The sequence below is a fragment of the Athene cunicularia genome (genome assembly GCF_003259725.1).
Source record: "Athene cunicularia isolate RWA chromosome 27 unlocalized genomic scaffold, athCun1 chr27_part1, whole genome shotgun sequence".
In the NCBI taxonomy this organism is placed as follows: Eukaryota; Metazoa; Chordata; class Aves; order Strigiformes; family Strigidae; genus Athene; species Athene cunicularia.
Window position 1 is genome coordinate 4,152,923 of NW_020799138.1, and position 15,680 is coordinate 4,168,602.

General features: G+C 48.6%; 1 protein-coding gene across 1 annotated transcript in view; it reads left to right on the forward strand.

The window, feature by feature from the left end:
• LOC113489122 (acid-sensing ion channel 2) overlaps positions 1–15,680 on the forward strand; it is a 514,852-nt gene that overhangs the window by 480,813 nt on the left and 18,359 nt on the right. Inside the window, exon 3 of the mRNA XM_026864635.1 lies at positions 12,431–12,558. Within this exon, the coding sequence (XP_026720436.1) occupies positions 12,431–12,558 (128 nt within the window). The remainder of the gene's footprint in view (positions 1–12,430; positions 12,559–15,680) is intronic.

Here is a 15,680-nt window from a genome sequence, read left to right on the forward strand (position 1 = left end):
ACCTCAGTGTGGTATTTAACCTGTCTGTGCTAGCAATACACCTTCTCCACAGCCCTGTATTGTTGGCTCCAGACCTTTTGATTTCCAGATTAAACTTATTCACCGTCAGTTTATCCTAGTTTGGATTTTTTTTTTTTTTTTAACAAATATTTTCCTGTCGGTGGAAACGCTCTGCTCCCGTCTGGTGTTTGCTTTTGATGTATTTATAGAGAGGATTCATAGCCTTCGTCTCGCCAGACGATACACAACCCAAGCTGTGTTGGACTCCTCCCAAATGTCGGGTTCCCTGCTCCTTTTCCCATCCCAGCAGCTTTGGTGTGCTCCTTTTCCCCCTCTTCATCAGTCAGGCTCCCATGACCAGTATCGATGACAGGTCAGATGAGGTTCCACTGCCAAGACTCCCCTGGCTTGCAAGCATCGTTTCTTTGTGTGTGTTGGCACCTGAGAAGGTGGATTTGGGTGATGAATAGAGTGACTGATCTCTGAAAGCTAAAGTGGAGCCTTTCCACCCCCAGTTACCCATTAAAAAGAGATTTCGAATGTAAATATGTCAAGCAACCCTCAAAGGATGGGGTAGATAATCACCCATCCCTCCCCATAGTGATCACCTGAGACTTGATGGTCAACTCTGAGATGGCCAAAACACGAGGAGCTGCACGTTTCCCTTGCTTTGTCTCTCTTGCAAAATCCACCTCATCTCCCCAGAATCTCAGCAGGGTCCAGCTATGCCTCATGCTCCATCCCATCACAGTATTTCACCTCCTGCCCCGTCTCTCATGCTGCGTTTTTCTCCCTGTGCCTTGCAAAAACTCAGAAGCAACCTCCGCTATCAGCAACACCATTTTCCGCTTAAATCTCCAAGTTAATGCTGATTGATTTTTTTTTCTTTTTTTTTCCCCCCTCCAGCAAAATTCATTGCAGCGCTGCAGGCCGCACTAGATGTAATTTTCACAGGATATTTTTATCAGAGGGAAATATTAGACTGCCTGCTGCCATACAAGATCTGTCTGTGCCCCACTGGCCTTACTGTGGGCAGCGCACTACAACACAGTGCAAATATTTTTATATATAGCATCCTCCTTATGCAGCATTGGGGGGCGGCAGGAGAAGAGAGAGCTGGGGGACACACCAGGGGCCTTGGGGGGACAAAGGGAGGGAGGTGGAGATGCTGCGAGGAAGCAGCGACACTTTGGGCTGAAGGTGGGACGTATATAGAGAAGGAAATTTCTTTCTTGGTTCAAAAAGGGTTCAGTTTTGGTGTGCGGATGTGGGGAGTGGTGATGGCACCTTCAAAGGTCTGCGGGTGGGAAGGTGAGATTGAAGGAGCAGAAGGAACTCTGGGGGAGCGTCACCTCTGGGCCACTCGCTCTCCCTGCTTCGGTAACCTTAACCTGAACAATCACTACAAAAATCACTAACAGTTAGGCAATATGAAATTCTCACTCCCCAGGCCTGGAGATTTTAAGTTTTTCTTCTGTTAAGGTCTAAATTCCATTTGGCTGCTCGGGGTAAAGATTACAAGGTGGGGAGTTTTCTAAGGAAACCTGGAGGAACTGAAACTTCTTGTGGAAATGCATGGAAAAACTCAATCTCTCAAAAATATTCTACATCCCTGTTGCTGAAGTGTTGCTTTGGATGCAAGGCCAAGACTTACACCCTTGTAACCATGAGTTAGAGCAGGGGGTTGGGGTTTCTTTTTTTCTTTTTGTTCCCACCTTCAGAAAAGTATTCAGCTATTGATTTCAGATCTGTCTTGGTCCTTACTGGGAAATGCTTTGAAATCTCAAGCAAACGCATGAGGAGGTGAAGCATTTCTCTCACCAATATAACTGAAATACTTGGGTTTTTTTCCCCACTCTGATAGACGAGCTCTTTCCTGGCATTTTGTAATCATAAACCACGTCTGAGGCACATCCTTTTCCATTAAAATAAGTGTTTACTTAGTTGCCAAGTTCACCAAAGTGCTCTGAAATTACATCACTCAAAACACTGACATTTATAGGCAATGCAAATTAAATAGACATAACCACAGCTGTCAGTGCAATTCAGGCAGGGCGCAGAGTCAAGGTTTCTCGAAATGGTGAAAACCTCTCTGCCCGCCGCCTGTCTTCAGATGTCCTTGTAACAGCAGTGATTTTATTTAATTGCACACTAACTCCAAACCTTTTCCATCCAGCCTGGCTTTGCGTTCAGAAAGAAATTGCTTTACTTTGAAAGGATGCAGAAGCAAACAGGACTGTCTCCGGAGCTGGGCTCTGACAGCAGAGTCCTCCTGCCCGTGGAGACTCCTGTGCTTCAGCCTCCAGCAACGTGTCCAGGAGAAAATAAATAGCTGTAAGAAGTTATTACTCATTGGAGTGGCTGCAGAATGAGAAAAGCAGGTGGGTGATGGAGAGGCACGAGCTTGGCTCAAGAGGGAAGTCTTGACCTTGCAGGATAAAAGCCCAGCAGGAGCAAATCCTGGTTTATCTGCCAGTGGTGCTGGACCAGTGCGAGCTCTACAACATCCTCCAGGCTGGAAAATTAAGCACAGATCTTGCAGAGGAGCTGAACCTGGCACAGCTCTGTCTGGTGACCTGCATGGACCTTGCAGTCCCATGGAGGCTCTCACCGCAGGTCAGGGTGGTGATGGTGGTGGACTCATCATGTTGGATGGTGACCCACTTTCCTCTCCTATCCCACTTTGGGACTATCGTGCCTTCCCGTGGGACACACGTCCCCAGAGGTTTCGGGATGTACAGGGGCTTCCCGTGGGCCAGTGATGCTCAGAGCTGGAAAATCTCCCTGGCACCTCTTTGAGAAACCACGTCCTGCTGCCTCCTCTATAGTACATGTTGATGACGTCTCCCTTTTGTCGATGCCAAAAGCTGGCTCGATCCCTGGGCTCAGCCTCCGAGGCATCCCAGTCCCCTCCGTCCATCCATCCCCCCCAAAAGGGGCAGCAGCAGAGCCAGGATCCAGCCTCGGCGCTGGGAATTCTGCTTCCATCTGGCTCCGCTACCAGCCAAAATTAGCAGCAGCTCTTTCACCATTTAATATTTCAAGATGTTCTGGGGGAAGCGGCGAGGCTCCTGGAGGGGGGGAGGGATGTACGAGAACCGCTTCTGTGCCTTAGAAACGTGTCCTTTCTTTTTTTTTTTTTTTGTTTGTTTCGTTTGTCCCTGTGGTGGCAGCAGCTTGCCAAAGCAAAAGCAGGCAGATGGGTGGCCAGGGGGGCCAGCACCCCCAGCTTTGGATACAGGGAATGTTTCTCCCCTCCGGAGGGAATAGCTCTTCCTCACTTCATATTTCTGGCAGGAGCTCCCAGGGATGGAGGAGATACCGGGGTGGCTTCAACCACCCTTCTGATTTTTTGGCTATCCTCCCTCCCATGGTCATCCTTCCCTGCCACACATGATTCCAAAAGGATGCTGAGGTGGGAAGGGTGTTTAATTTCCTTCCCCACCAAGAAGTGATCATATAAGAAGCATAACCTGGCATGACCTCACCAGTAAAGCAGGTTACGAGACACTTGTTTCCTCACTTTAATGATTAAAGCTTAAGCTTAATAGGAGAGAAGCAAGGAACTGAAATATTCATTTGCTGACTCCTCGCCGTCCAGCAAAACCACTTCAGCATCTCTCGGCTCGGCTTGCTGTAGACCTGATGGTTTCTCCTGCCCTGTATATTATGTAAGAAGCTTTTTAATAATATACATTGAGACATATGGCCCCTCAGATTTAGTATGCAAATGCAATATGCTTAACTAAAAATAGCGGATATGCTTAATGTAGTTTGTTATAACACCTTCTGTTGCTTGGTGAGTAATGAATCGCGGCTGCGCTTTACAGAGAGCTTGGAATGGAGTGAACAGGCAAAAACCTCCACTCCGGGCTTGCCTTTTGTAGTGAAGGAGCTCGATCATGTCCTGTCTCCTGCCTCTTCCAGCACCGTGACCAGGTAATTCAGTAGAAGATACCCAAATAAATGCTTAGTAGGGGATTAACTAACAAATCGCTGGCAGGAGGGCTTCGGGTGCCAGCTAGGTGTAAGTGTTGCCTTGTGTCCTGGAGTGTTGCTTGTGTTTTGGGGGTTACATCCCATATATACTGTCCCAGTTTACATGGTAGGAATCACACAGTGGTTAAATCCAGCAATGACAGGTGAAAGCATCGGCCCTGTGACCTCCTCCCTTGGGTTCATACAGCAGAGGCTTTGCTGCTGCTTCTCCAGCCTTTGGGCCATGGCAGGAGAGAGGAGGACACAAGGTCCATCTCCTGCCCTTCCCAAATCTCCCTTTCAACCTCCCTCTTCGCAAGCTCTTCAGGCAGAAGGTTCTCCTCTTCCTCTTCTCTTATTCTTTTTCTCTCCTCTTCTTCTTTGTGCCAAAGCAAAGAGAAATGGCAAACGAGGTGTCCTTTTGTGGTGACAGTTGGGTGACAGCAGTGATCCCATCCCCTTCAGAGCAGTCAAGGCTGGGAAGCAGCCCTCCGTGTTCCTGGTGCAGCCCAGAGAGCCACGCTCCTTCCCAGTACAAGGAGGAGATGAGGTTTTACAAAGTGTTCAATCATTTAAAATAAAAGTAAAAATAAGAAAATGGAAAAAAACCCAAACCTCATAAATACCGTGACTGTATCCCAAGGGGTAAAGAGGAAGAACTGATTTACCTCTGTAGCTAATACCACTGCCTTACTTGCCTTTCAGCACAAGCTGGTGGCCTTTCATGCTGGTTGCTCTTTCAGGTGCAGGGCTTTTGGGTTTGTTTTCACGGAATAAATCTTTAACCTCACACACAAAGTACCTGGTGACTTGCTATAGTGCAGCTTGTCACACAGTGCTTCTGTGCTGCTCTTCATCTGCTCTTCATCGTCATCAAAGCCTCCAGCCTCCTTGAGATCATCACTGATGTGCTGGAGCCACGTCTGTCTGGGTTGTCCAGCTCCTGGGCGGTGTTTGCAGGTCTCAGATCACTTCCCACCTCCGTGACAGAGAAGGAGTTAATCCACAAGGAAATCTGTTTCCCTATGTCATCCCCACACTGATTACTCAAGAGGACCAGGGGAACATGAAGTCCCTGTTGCAGGTTGTCAGCAGCGCTTTGAAGCAGCAAGGTTTGATTTCATAGCTATGGGGAAGGGTTTGTAGAGAGACAAGCTGATTACCTTTATCAGTTCCTTAGCTCTGAAAAGGGAATGCCTGAAATTCCCACTGGGGCTTCATCGTGCTTATCTGATCCTGTTGTAGCTGCTTATGGAGATTAAGGAAGTGTCTTGGCTCAGTGGAGGGAAGTTGCAACACCTTGGACGTGACTCATCCTACTGTAGACATCTCCTTGGGATGGGATGCATCACTCCGGAGCTGCCTGCCTCACTCCTTTGATGACAGGAGAAATCTGAAAATAGGTTTAAGTGTCCCGAGCTGGGCACAGGGCTTGCCCAGAGCTTTGTATTGGCACTGTCAGCAGCAGTGAGTTGTCCAGCAGCAGCAGGGACCCTGGGGGTGTCACTGCAGCATCCACGAGACCCCAGCATGGACCATGGCAAGGAGATTGGAGAGAAAAGGCAGTGTTCCTCAGTGCGTTCAGAAGGTTACAAAGGAGAACAGCCTTGGAGGTGATGTCCTGCCTTTTGGGCTCCCAGCAGAAAGGGGACGGGGCTGAGGGACCTGCCCTTAAGAATAAAGGAGTGGGTGGTCTCCATCAGTCCTCTATATAGGACTATAACCTGTAGATTATAGGACTTTCCATCCTATCACCCCACCCTAAATGCAATACACACCTCTGGGAAGCAGTTAGTGAGGTTTTCTTCTCTTCTACAAACAGGATCTCTCCTCCGGCTGCTTTGGGGACATTTTTGCCTTCTCCAGCATCAGCATATCCCCATTCACTTGGGCCAGCACTGGCCATACCACACACTCAGGAGCAGCCAGACCCCTTCCATAGCTTGGCCAGATGGATGAGACCACGACAGGCTCTCCACTCCCCTGGCCACCCTTGCACGGTGGCTTCTGTACATTTATTTTGTCCCTCTTCAGTGCAGGCTGGCTTCACGGACACTCTGCACAGCCCTGCTGGGACTTTCGCTCCCACCGCATCCGAGAGGGACACATGGTATTTTTCCCAGCAGCTGCCAGAGCGGGTGGTAGACATCTCATTTTCATCCGTGGGGAAATTCTTAGTCCCTGATTGCTCCCAAAACAGCAGCCAAAGCACAGCCCACAATAGCAAAATACACAGGACAAATTTCAAGTGACTAGTTTTTAGTGGGGAAAGTTGCATCAGCGCTGTTGCCTGTCAAACAGATGCTATCAAACCTCCCCAAACCCTGGTGCGAATACTCTTATTTCAGCTTCACTTAATCCTGTTACCAAGCAACTTTAAGTGAAGCAAAACACAACGCTTCCACAGAAATGAGAGCATGCACAGGGGAGCGAAACTGGTTTCGCTGGCGTTAAACTGGTGTCTTTATCATTCCACATATTTTTGCGGTAGGCTTGCGAGTCCTGCTTTCTTATAGTTACGTTTCCATGGCAATTTGGGTGGGTTTTTTTAATCTATAAATTTTTGTCTAGGAAAAAATGTGAATGTTAGGCATTTGTTTAAGATTTCTGCACAGATACAGTCTGGTTGAAGCCGCAGCTGACTCCCCGGAGTCTGGGACCACAAGGCACATCCTCTGGGTCGCTGCAGGTCCTGGCTGCCCCACTGGTGTGATGAGCCCAACATGCTCAGGAGCTGCGGGCACAGGCCCCAGCGGGTGAGCTGAGGACATGCAGCCAGGTCCCACGTGCTGCTGAGCTAAATGGGAGGCAGGCGGGAGGGATGCTGGGGGGATTTGGGGGGTCACTGGCTTGGTGGGAAGAACGGGGCTGTGGCCATGCTGTTTTGCACACCTGGAGCAACTTGGGGTGCTCAGCTCCTGTGCCGGGGTGGCCAGCCTGTCCTGGGGGGCTGGTGCAGGGGGTGCAGGAACGCTTGCTCTGATGCGCGTTGTTTCCATGGCGATACTGAGCAAAGGATGCCGTAAAAACTAGAGATGAACCTCAGTGTCTCACAGCATCTTCTGGGCATGTCTGTGCTGCCGCGGCAACCCTCTGCTCCTGGGGAGCTTTCCTCCCTGAGGGAGACAAGAAACCATGAGCTCAACATATCCTTCACGGATGCAGCGCAGCTGGCACGGGGATGAACATCTGTGCCTCCTGCCAGATGTTGTGCTTGGTGCTTCCTGTACCCCTCGAGACAGTCCCTGTCTTTGCACCTCAGTAATACTCTGTGGTGTTGAACTGCGCTTTGCAGAGCATAGAAGCACCCATGACACTTCCAGACCAATGAGTGAAGTAGCAACATTGCTCCCATTTTACAGATGGGGAAACTGAGGCAAAGGACAATGAGAGTTTGGGGAGAACCCAGATGTCCTAGCTCTGCGCTTACTTCTGCGCACTGCAGGAGAAGGCTTATTACCTAAAAAAACCCTTCCAAGCCACCTTCTAATACAGTCAGTGTGAACCAGCTGAGAAAATCCCGTTTACTTTCCTCAGATTGAGCCATGTGGGATCTGCTTCCTTTTTCTCTGAGCAGGAGCATCTTCTGCTGCCGGCAGAGCTGGCAGGTGACGGCTCCAGCTAGAAACGACCCATGACTCAGAGTGTGTCTTCAATTCCCAGTAAATTAGTGCCAAGCACGGCTTCGGATGTTAATTGCCAGAGAGAAGTTTGGACATAATAAGGCAGAGGGAGAAGAGTAGCTCCGTGCCTTTGGCAGCATTTCTTATTTTAATTGCAGCTTCTTGCATATTCACAGGGATGAACTTTGTAGCCCACACCCGAGCGTACAGTCAGCTGGAGCTTTGTTAAGATTTTTCGAGCGATGCTCTAAGCAGAAAGCCCCAACAAAGTCATGGAAAGCCAACACCGGGAATAGAAAGCCGTGCAGTCTGCAACATATAATACTCTGCAGCCAGCTTGAAGCACATGCTGAATTAATCCCCAATTTAATTAACGCTACTCTAATCCTTCAGTGAAAGGAGCAGCTCAGGATTTGTTTGGAAACATTGTCCTGTGTACAGTAATATATATGAATGTATTTAAAAATGCAATTACCAAGGAGGTTTTTGCTCCATTCCCAACCTGGGACACACTAAGAAATGAATTTACAATCACTGCTTTCTGAAAAGTGGGCTTAGAGGTTGAATGGTGGTCTGTGGTTGGGCACCATCACGAAATTAGTTTAAAAACCATGAGATGCCAAACTCCAAGTCACTGGAATTTATTTTAAAAGTTTTTCTGGCATCTAAGCCAATTAGAGGGTTTTCAGGGTTATTTTTCACCCTATTGATGGGTGATTGCAAGTAACAGGCTTAACAAAACAGCAGCAACAACCTGGACTGGTGCTCAGCCCCATGCCTCCAGGAAGTACCACTAGAAAAAAAACATTGAAATGATTCTAAAACTGAAAAAAAACGGGCAAAACCATGGTGGGGTTGTGTTTCTGTGGCTGTTTACATACCTGATTGCACTTCTCCTGTCTTGGGGTGACAGGCCCCAAGACCCAGGGTTTGCCACAGAGCCTTTTTGGGTTCGCTCTGCTCAGGGACACTCACTTTAGCAGCTAAATGCACCCAAACCCAAATGATCTTGAGCTTCTGGGTCCTGTGAGACTTTCCTTTTCCATACGCTTGCAGCAAATATTTAACCCACACTAACACTTCTCAGCTCCAGCAGGGAGCTTGGAAACATGTAAGATGCAGCTAATGAGGGTTGGTCCAGGCATGTTCCATCTAAAGGGTTTTGTAGCTGGGCTTTTAATTTTTCTCTCTTAGTGGGAAACAGCTATTTTGTGGAAAATGAATCTTTAGGAGAAGTGACAGTTTTTCAAAGCCAGTTTCATGTTTATAGTTTCATCCTCGCATGTGTTTCTTGCAGGAAAAACAATGAATGCTGCCTGGCTTTTGGCAGCGTTTCTAAAAAACTGCTGTTTATTTTGCTCTTCTTGTTATTATCAATGATGAAAATTTATAACTGTGTGTTTTAGAATCAAAGTTTCTTCTGTGGTGTAGAAAAATGCCTTCCCCTCCCTGTCTGTGATTACAACTGGCTACATGCCAGGATTTTCTATTTAAAATTACAAACCCTGTTGCTTTTAAGTCTCTTATGGATACTTGCAGGCTGTATGTTGTTTGCTTGATGCGGATGTACAGGGGTTTACCCTCAGATGGACCCAGGCACAGCACCCCGTTGTAGGAAATCCATGGAATTAAGTCAGAGCTGAACAGACCCGGGGCAGGTGCAGAAACGGGCAGAGTAATTTCGGATGGAAAATGTTTCGACAAAACAGTTCCCGTTTCCCAACAAGTTAGACTAAATAGAAGCTTTTTCCTCCAACTTGTCAGGTAATTACTGAAGACAGCATATGGTATCTCCTCTGAAGTGTTGGAAGGGGATCAACACTAGGCAAAGCGATGGAGCCGGGTGGGATCGGTAGGAGTGGGCGGCACGTGGGAACAACAGAGTCGGGATTGAAACTGGAGGAGTTGGTGGGTGCTCAGGGGAGGGGTTGAACCCATTCTGGTGTGCATTCACCCATGGAGCTTGGACAGCTGGGTGTTGAATTGGCTGCAGAGCCCAGAGCTGCTATGGTGCTCTTGAGCAGCAGAGGTTGGATGGGGACACTCTGCATTGCCAAAGGTTTTGGGGAAAGCTGGCTTGACCCTCAGCGCTGGGGTGGTTTGGAGGGTGAGCACTGGGGAGGTGTTGGCAGGGTGGAGGAGCCTCAAATGGGACCCTCATGGGTGGGCAAATGCAGGGCATGAGCAGACAGAGAGAGCTTGGAGATGTCAACATCCATCTGACATCTCTTGGAGTGAGGGGAACCCAGTTATGGCTGGGCAAGGCAGGTTTTTGTCATGGTGGGCCCCAGTAATAGGGTTGTGTTGCTTGCAGCACCATCATGTGAAGGTGGTGGGCAGAATTTGAGTTGTGTTTGCGGAGGCTTGAGCAGAAGTGGAGGCCAAGAGCAAGGATGGTCAATGCCAGTCTCACTCTGGGAGGCTTCAGGGTAGGGAGGAGCCAAAATAAACTCATACTCTGTGCCAGTGTCCCACCAACATGGGATTCAGACGAGATGCACTCAGGTTCTACCTCGGCTGCGTGCTGCTGCGTGCCACCCCGTGCAATAGCAGTGCTCCATGCACTAAATCATGACGTTATTTAGATACCAAAAGCACTTTTGTCACAAGGAGACAGAAATAAATAATTACCTAGCACGGACCATCGCAGAGTCAATGCGCAGGCAGGCAGATGAGCGTGGGCACCAGAGGCATCAGTCGATGAGAGCGTGTGTTCAAGATTGAGCCTCGCAGATCAATACATCTCTGACTGGATAACAGTCCAGCTTCAGCTGGAGCTGAGCCCCGACCAGGCGTGTGGAGAGCTCACTGTCATCCCAGGATTTTGCAGAATATGCAAGGCCTGGGGAGATAACTGTTTTAATAAATCCTATTTATCTTCAAATTGTTTTCCTGTGCCTTAGATAGAAAAGATGGACTTTAAAAGGTTAAGTATTAGTAGCCTGCTCCAGCTGCTCAGTCTGCAAAGGCTCCTGAGATCAAATGCTTAAGATGTGGAAGTGCTGCTGGTAGACACGTCACTGCAGGTGCAGAGCATGCAGCTTTGTGTAGCCAACACGTAAAGCAGCCTCGTCATCAGAGTGGGGCTTTGGTTTGCTTTGTGGTTGGCGGGGAGGGTTTGTTTGCTCAGTAGGGGATGAAGGTGACAGAAGCATGTCCAGCCGGGGGTCTCCAGAGGTCTCTGAACCAACCTTGTTGGACCAACACTTGATCAGTTTGGTCATGACTTTGCCTAGCTAGTGAAGAAGCTTCAGGGGATGGTTAGGTGTGAAGGAGGTAGAGCAGAGCACTGTGGATGCTCGTGTTTAGCCGGACAAATCCGAGGATGAGCCCATTCCCACCCCTGCCGTCTCTGGCTTCGTTTGCCTTGGGAGCTACCAGGTGAGCAGGGCCCAAGAAAGTCCTCATGGGAGAGGAAGGCTGATCCTTTCGCTGCCCAATTGAGTCACCCGAGTTGCATCCTCTTAAGTGATGGGTTCCTGCGATCTGTAAACCTCATGTCATCCAGTATCACCTTATTCCACCCTTGTTCTTCTCTGCCCATATCATCCCATGGTCTGGTGTCTTCTGCTCTTGTCTCCTGCTACACATCTTTGTGCAGCCCTGGTGTAACAGCTCTGTGGCTGCGATTCCTTGGTGGTGGGTTTCTACCAGTGTTTCATCTCAAATACACTGCTGTTAAAAATCGAGATGCATAATAAAATAGTAGAAAAAAGACAAAGGAATAGTAAGAAAATCAAGAATGATTCATCTTTAAATAGAAGCTCTTTAGATGTGGAGATGACATTGCTGGCCATAGGCATGGATTCATATTAGTAGATAACTTAGTTCTTAGACCAAATTATGCGTAGTTAACAACTGCCTTTGCAAATCAGCCCCCTACCCTTTAGGGTATGCTTTCTCTAGTTTGTTGGGATGCAAGACCATAGCAGCAATACTAAAGAGAGAAAGGTTACACACCCCAGCTGTGTGAAGATGCTTGTGTGATAAGAGAAACCCAGAGTGCTCGTGTATCACGCTTGAGTCGGATTTGCATCCCATTAATTCTGCTTCAGAAAGTCTCTTTTGGGTTGGTTTTGGTTCCTAGTGGAAGAGGAGGGTTGACCTCGAGTTACTTGGTATTCAGCATAGATTTGGGATGTGGAAACCTCCCATCACCCGTAACTTGGTGCTGTGTCTGAGCCCATGCACTGCAAATGCCTTTGTCGGGCTTGGAGCAACTTCAGCTGCCAAAAACATGAGCTTCTTTGAATTTAACACACTCATTTTGTTATTTAATTACCTACATTATCTCCCAAGGAGCCTCAGGCTGGGTGCACCCATGCTTTCAGCAATGGAGACCTTACAGGTAGTAAAAACAACTCTGTTTGGGAGAAGGAGGAGTTCCTTTGGTTTAGTAATAAGGGCATACATTCTCTAAGTAAATACAGCTAGAAAATAAATGTCACCTCCTGTTTTCTGTAGCTTGGAAGTACAGACCAAGCTGGAGAAGTCACGAATCTGTGTGTTACAGGGAAGGTGAACCCTAGGGATAGGCAGCAGTGTAAGGACCAGGAGCCTGGAGATGCTCTTGGTCCCCGTGGGCAGCAGTGGTGGTTTGCACTGAGCCCCGGGTGTGCTCTGCTCATGGCAAATGCTGCTGCTGGGTTTCCTTCTTCGATGCCCAGAAGCCTGATCATCCAGGTGGAGCACTCCCAACAGCTTATCTCCTGCTTTTGAGCAACACAGGTTTACCAGATAGAATTTTCCATGGAGGGCCGAACGCGCCCAGGCAGGTGGACACCGTCCCACCCACCACAGCCCACTAACCTCCCCCCTTCTTCTTCCAGAGGAGACAACGTTCGAGGCTGGAGTCAAAGTCCAGATCCACAGCCAGTCTGAGCCACCCTTTGTCCAGGAGCTGGGGTTTGGGGTGGCTCCTGGATTCCAGACCTTTGTAGCCACCCAAGAGCAAAGGGTAAGTCTTAAATTTCATTTACACACCAAGATCTTTCCAATGTTTCCGTATGAGAAGTTGTTTCTATGTACTGATGCCCCTGGAGAGGCATCCTTATCATTAACAGCTTGTTTTATACCTTGCCTCAAATTGGTTGGGATGAGGGCAGCTTGTTCAGCGTTGCTTCCCACGCATTGCCCACAATCCTTGTAATTTCGGTCACAGAAGGAACTTCATCCCCGGTAATTTCCCTGCCTTGCTCTTGATGGTTATGGTTCAGCTGTGGCAGTCGCTCAGTGTGTTGGGTACCTTCCAACCCGCCGAGAAAGGATGCTTTTTGCCAAGAGCCTCTCACACTCCAAGAATATAAAAAGAGACAAGAGGAGAGTGTTTCATTATGTAGAGCAGCATGAATCCTTTCAGGTAACACAGAAATAGCCACATTGTTTATTATAACCTGTGGTGGGATGCTCATGGCTCAGGATGCATCACCCTCCCTGAGTCCCGACAGTGGCACATCATCGCGGTGTGGATGGATGTGATGTGACGTGGCGTCATTACACCCAAATCCCGATCAGACATATGGGAAGCCAGCCAGTGGAATAATTTTTTCCTCCAGCTTGGCCCCAGTGCTTTCATTCCTAGCCCTCCTGCCTCATTGCCTCTTTCATTTTCCTCCCTGCTCTTGCATCCACCCTCAAATGAGACATAAATCAAGTGAAGGAAAGCGAACGCAAGGTGTTGGATGGTTTGCTCCTATTAAACCTCAGTGGAGATCAGAGCTGCAGTCGTTATACTTCAGCTCAGAGCAATGCAAGGAATTTGCCACCAAATACATCATTAAGGCATTTCTCCATGGCCACCTGGTACCAAAATACACCTGAAGATGCTGCATTTCAGCGAGCCCGGATGCAGATCTTTCTCCTTCATTACGGCACGCTTGTGTGTAATCATCCAGGAGATAACGAATGCTGTGGGTTCCCGGTGGGCGAGCGCCAGGTGGAAACTTCTCAATTAAAGCAGAGAAATGTTTCACTGTTGTCAGTTCATATCTGGTGGGAAGTCCGGTGGGCTGGAGAAAATGAGCAGCTTTATTAGTGCTCAGGGCTCTCGTTTGGAGTGTAACACCTTAGCGACAGCGAAGGCAAAGGGCTCTTCAGGGGCTGAGGCAGCAGCTGCTGAAGCCCAAAGCAGAAACAGGCTTGGAAACCCGTCATGGGCACTTTTCATGCCCATTCCCTTGACACAAGCCCTTCCATACGTCCCCAGCACCCTCACCTCGCTCCACAGCTGCTTTCTGCCACCCCAGGGGACCCAGCAGCATTTGGCATTGCTTACGTGGGGTATGCTGCGAGTTAGAGGATCTAGAAGGATGGAAAACTGATTAATTAGCACTAGAACGGTCAGCAGTGATTAATAGGTGTTGAATGCCTTTTCCATCACTTCTTGGGTCTCGGTCATCTCACGCAGCAGCCTGGGGGTATCCTGTAGCTGGTGTGGGCATATGCAGTGTGGAGCAGTGTGCCTGGGTACAGCCCCAGGGGCAGGGCCAGATCGTCCCTGTAATGGCTGCGTATGGGAGCCCTTCCCACACCAGCGCCTGGCAGGAGGCTCTCAGATTCTGGGTTAGCCCCAGGGAGGACAGGTGACTTGCCAAAGGTGACGGAGGAAGTCAGTGTTGGAGCAGGGGATCCCCTGTTAGGGTCTTGCCTTTCCATCCCCGGCACGCCCGTGTCTTCGAGCGAAGCCTTCTTCTGTTTTCTCAGCATCAAAGAGCAGTTTTGTTGAGCAAATTGTCAGCTGCAAAAAATACCTCAGGCAGAATCATCACCCCCTTGGTAAGAGCATATTAGCTCTGCAGAAATGCTAACAGCTGGCGATGGAGAAGGGCATCGCCAGAGGTTTAGGTGGGCAGTGCTGGGCAAGGTATCGGGTTGTGTGGTGTGGTCACCTGATGCTGAAAGAGTTTGGCAACACCTCCTCAAATCGAAGTCGCCTGGCAGCGCAAGCGGTAATTGGAAAGATTTGTCTCCCTTAAACATCCTGGCTTCAGCAGGATTTGGAAGCATGGCTGGGAGCTGGAGCCCGAAGCGAGGATCTCAAGGACTTTGTTTTAAGATAGAAATAGCCTAAACGCTGGAGACTTTCAAGACAGTTGCTGTAAATCTTCCCCATCCCATTGCCAGCATTAACTATTTCATTATTTCTATTAAAAAAATAGATTTCCTATTAAGAAGACAGCCAAGTGAGAGGGAAAAAAAACCCATCCCACCCCAAATCCCTAATTCCAGGCAGGGAAGATGTAGAAGATTACAAGAAAAACACATATGGGGGGACTCTGAGCTCAAGCGTGCCCCCTCTTCTGCAGGTTTTGCCAGAGTTTTGGTGCTGGGGAAGAGCACATTCCCTCTTGGGCGTTCTGTAAGTGACTTAAAATTACTCTGCGGGCTTTGACGCCTTTACCCAGGAGACCTGGAGGGCTCTTCAAGCTGCCTGCCTGGAGCAGCATTTAGCTCCCTGGGCAGTGCTGACTACCCCAATCCCTCCTCTCCATAAAATCATTTTTTAACCTAATTACAACCATTACAGCATACACATGCTACTGCTTGCTCTAATTACCCTGCAGGGACCAGCTGGGCATCATCCACCTTCTCAAGCCCTGAATTCACATCTTTTATTCAGACCTCTGATTTAGTCTTGTTTGGTTTTTTTTTCTTTCTCCTAAATCTCTACATCTGGGGCAGGCACGTGCTGCTCCTTCAATAAGTCAGAGCAAAAGGTGGAAAAGCCCATGAGCATCACCTGGAGGTCTGAGTCCAGCCACTTACTGTGGTCCTAAACCGTGTGTTTTACACCATTAAATATAAATGAAACAATCCTCCAGCTGGAGAAGAATAGAAATAAAGATAAAGAGATCGTTTCATGTCTCCCAGCTCAGAGCAGCCTCAGTGTTAGTTATAAGCACTTCTCCCAGTGATAAAATAATAGGTGTGGAATTGGGCAGACTTGCCTTGGTGCGACGGTGGGCACCGTGCATCATCTTTGAGACAGGCTTTGGGGTGAAGGGGATTTATTCATCGCTGGGTTAGAGACTTGTGTTTTTATTTCTGACTTTCTTACTATTCCGTGTGCCCATGCTCAAA